Consider the following 2,500-nt stretch of genomic DNA (forward strand, 5'->3'; position numbering starts at 1 on the left):
ATATATATTAAAAAAAAGAAAATGAAATGCCTCGGCTTGGCCACTCTCTGGATAACAGGCAAACTCTTTTGTGTTGGACTTTTGTTACAAATTGAGCAGTCCAATTTTATTTTATTTTATTTATTTATTTTTTTTCTATCTGAGATCGTATTATGGCATAAACAGATCAATTTATTATATTCATTTTTACGTCCAGCCTCCAGAGTCACCCCTCCTTTTATCCAGTAGCTCACAATAAGAGGAAATCAAAAACAATGCAAGTATTTGATTTTTTTTAATTTTTTTTTTTTTTTTTGTAGTAAATATGAATCTATATGATGATGTGTTACCAAAAATAGACACTTACTGCCGTAAGGAGAGTTAGCTGAGGAGCCATTAAGAAATCCAGGGGAACCTGGGACACCTAGATTGGGCATGCCGGCATTGCCATATCCATTCATGCTATTGCTGACTGTGTTGTAATTGGACTGCTGAGGAGTACTGCTGGGAACATATCCTCGCGGGGAAACACTGCTTGTGTTGCGACTGTAACCTACTGTGTTAGAAACCCCCCCACCCCAAAAAAATCATGTTATTTTATAATATAGACTTAGGGCTGGGGGGTTTCCTCATGCAGCATATATTACACAGTTTTAATTGATTGCACAGCTTTGCTCTGAGTTGTCTCTTACTGCCCTATCAACTCTTGCAGGTTGAGATAACCTTATCACGCCAACCCTACTTAAATCATCTGCGAGCACTCTATGTTGTCTCTCCTCTTAGCACAGACAGCCAACAAAAGCTCTCTTCGATCCAGCTGTGTCAGGTGCCTTCACGTTTGTCTTTAGGAGCAATTATCAACAGGCTCGAGTCCTGCTTTGTACCAACACACTGAATGAACTTTCAGCCTCTCCAGGCCTTCAAATGCCATAGCTGATGAGAAAAAAATATAAACTTTTTCTTGTTGTTGTTGTTGTTGTTGTAGTGATTTACTTTTAAAAGGCTGTTTTGGGGTCTTCATTTTGTGACTGATATTTTTATATTACCAATAAGCTTGTACTTTCGTAAGGTGTAGCCATCAGTGAAAACTAATTCGAGATCAAGTACAGAATTTTATAAGGCTTATTAGCTTGGAAATGCATTAAAAGACAATCTTTTTAGAAGAGGAAACATAGCAGAATCAGGATTTTCAACAACAATTTGTTCCTATCTGAGCAATCAATTTAATAATTACGTTGCAAGCAAAAAAATATGGGTTTGAACAAAGCTAATAATCCTGTTTCCCTCCTTTCATTAGTATCAAAATTAATTTTAAATGCAATATGCCACATGCATTTTCAATTACAACAGGTAAATTAAATCAACGATTACTTTTATTAGTAACATATATGTCACACATGCCTATAAACAAAGTATTTTAAAATCACAGACATCAAATTAGATTTATCTGTGTAAATATTCCAAAAGCAGGTGGAGATACCTAGACATAATTATTTTATAATAAACATACACGTTGTATATTTACTGTGAATCATAAAGAGCTTTCTATACTTTGTTTTTTGTTGTTGTTTTTTTTTTTCCCCACCAGAGATACTTCACGATAACAGTAAATGAAAGAACAGGAAGAATTAAATATTACAAGAAAAGTGAAAGACGGCATTTCATTAGGGGATCAGACATACGACTACGGGGAGCAAAAGAGGTAGAACACAGCGGTGGCAACAGCTCGGATTAATAGGCACTGGCCAAAAAAAGCAGTCAAGGAGGTGAAGGATTAACTCTTGAAATCCCACATACCTTGGTCGTTCGCTTGCGATGTTTCGGACACGTTAACGGCGAGCTGGCTGCTGAAGGAGTTCACCCCCATCATGCCAGTGTGAGCAGGAGTGTTGGCGAGAGTGGGGATCTGGTTGTGGTTGCGGGGCACGCTGTACAACGCTTCAGCAATGTCAGCTGCTCGTTTCAGGATTATTTCCTAGAAAGATAGAAAATGAGCACTGACAAGGAAGGAGTTGATTTGAGCAAATCTTAAACGTTAAAATTTACAGAAGAGATTTATGGGAAATGATGGGAAGTGTGGGGATTTTGCTGCTTGTTCCAACTGAACCTTCTCTTTTCCTTCCTACACACTATGCAATTTCACATCAACATGGTTAAGTATAAAGAAATAAAGGAATTAACACAAAATCAGGGTTTCGCACTGTAAGCCATGTGAAAATCGTACAGGTGTACTTTATTCATCCAGGGCAGTAGATGAATTTCCAGCAGTTTTCAAAACACAGTATGTTTTATCCGCTCTGTTTAGCAGATTTCTTTAGGACTTCCCATTAGTCACCATATATTTTGGCCCGAGTTCAAGGCTATTCTCTTGCCTTAATGATTGCTGATGCTTTTGGCACCTTACACTTCATTGTCATTTCTGATAGGCGAACTAACCGGGGGAAAAGAATGGGAAGATGAAGCGTTTCCCTCAGAGCACTGCATCCCACCAGACTGCCCTCAGGGTGGCTGGCAAAGCCAG

The 2,500-nt window shown here is 38.3% G+C and overlaps 1 protein-coding gene across 1 annotated transcript in view; it reads right to left on the reverse strand.

The window, feature by feature from the left end:
• Positions 1 to 346: 346 nt before the first annotated feature.
• LOC104530789 (transcription factor COE3-like) overlaps positions 347 to 2,500 on the reverse strand; it is a gene marked incomplete at its 3' end in the record, with an annotated part of 8,897 nt that continues 6,743 nt past the window's right edge. Inside the window, exons 4-5 of the mRNA XM_029086872.1 lie at positions 1,777 to 1,954; positions 347 to 532 (exon numbers count right to left, since the gene is read on the reverse strand). Coding sequence (XP_028942705.1) covers positions 347 to 532; positions 1,777 to 1,954 — 364 coding nt within the window. The remainder of the gene's footprint in view (positions 533 to 1,776; positions 1,955 to 2,500) is intronic.

Source organism: Antrostomus carolinensis, unplaced genomic scaffold (assembly GCF_000700745.2).
Source record: "Antrostomus carolinensis isolate BGI_N321 unplaced genomic scaffold, ASM70074v2 scaffold28579, whole genome shotgun sequence".
Classification (NCBI taxonomy): Eukaryota; Metazoa; Chordata; class Aves; order Caprimulgiformes; family Caprimulgidae; genus Antrostomus; species Antrostomus carolinensis.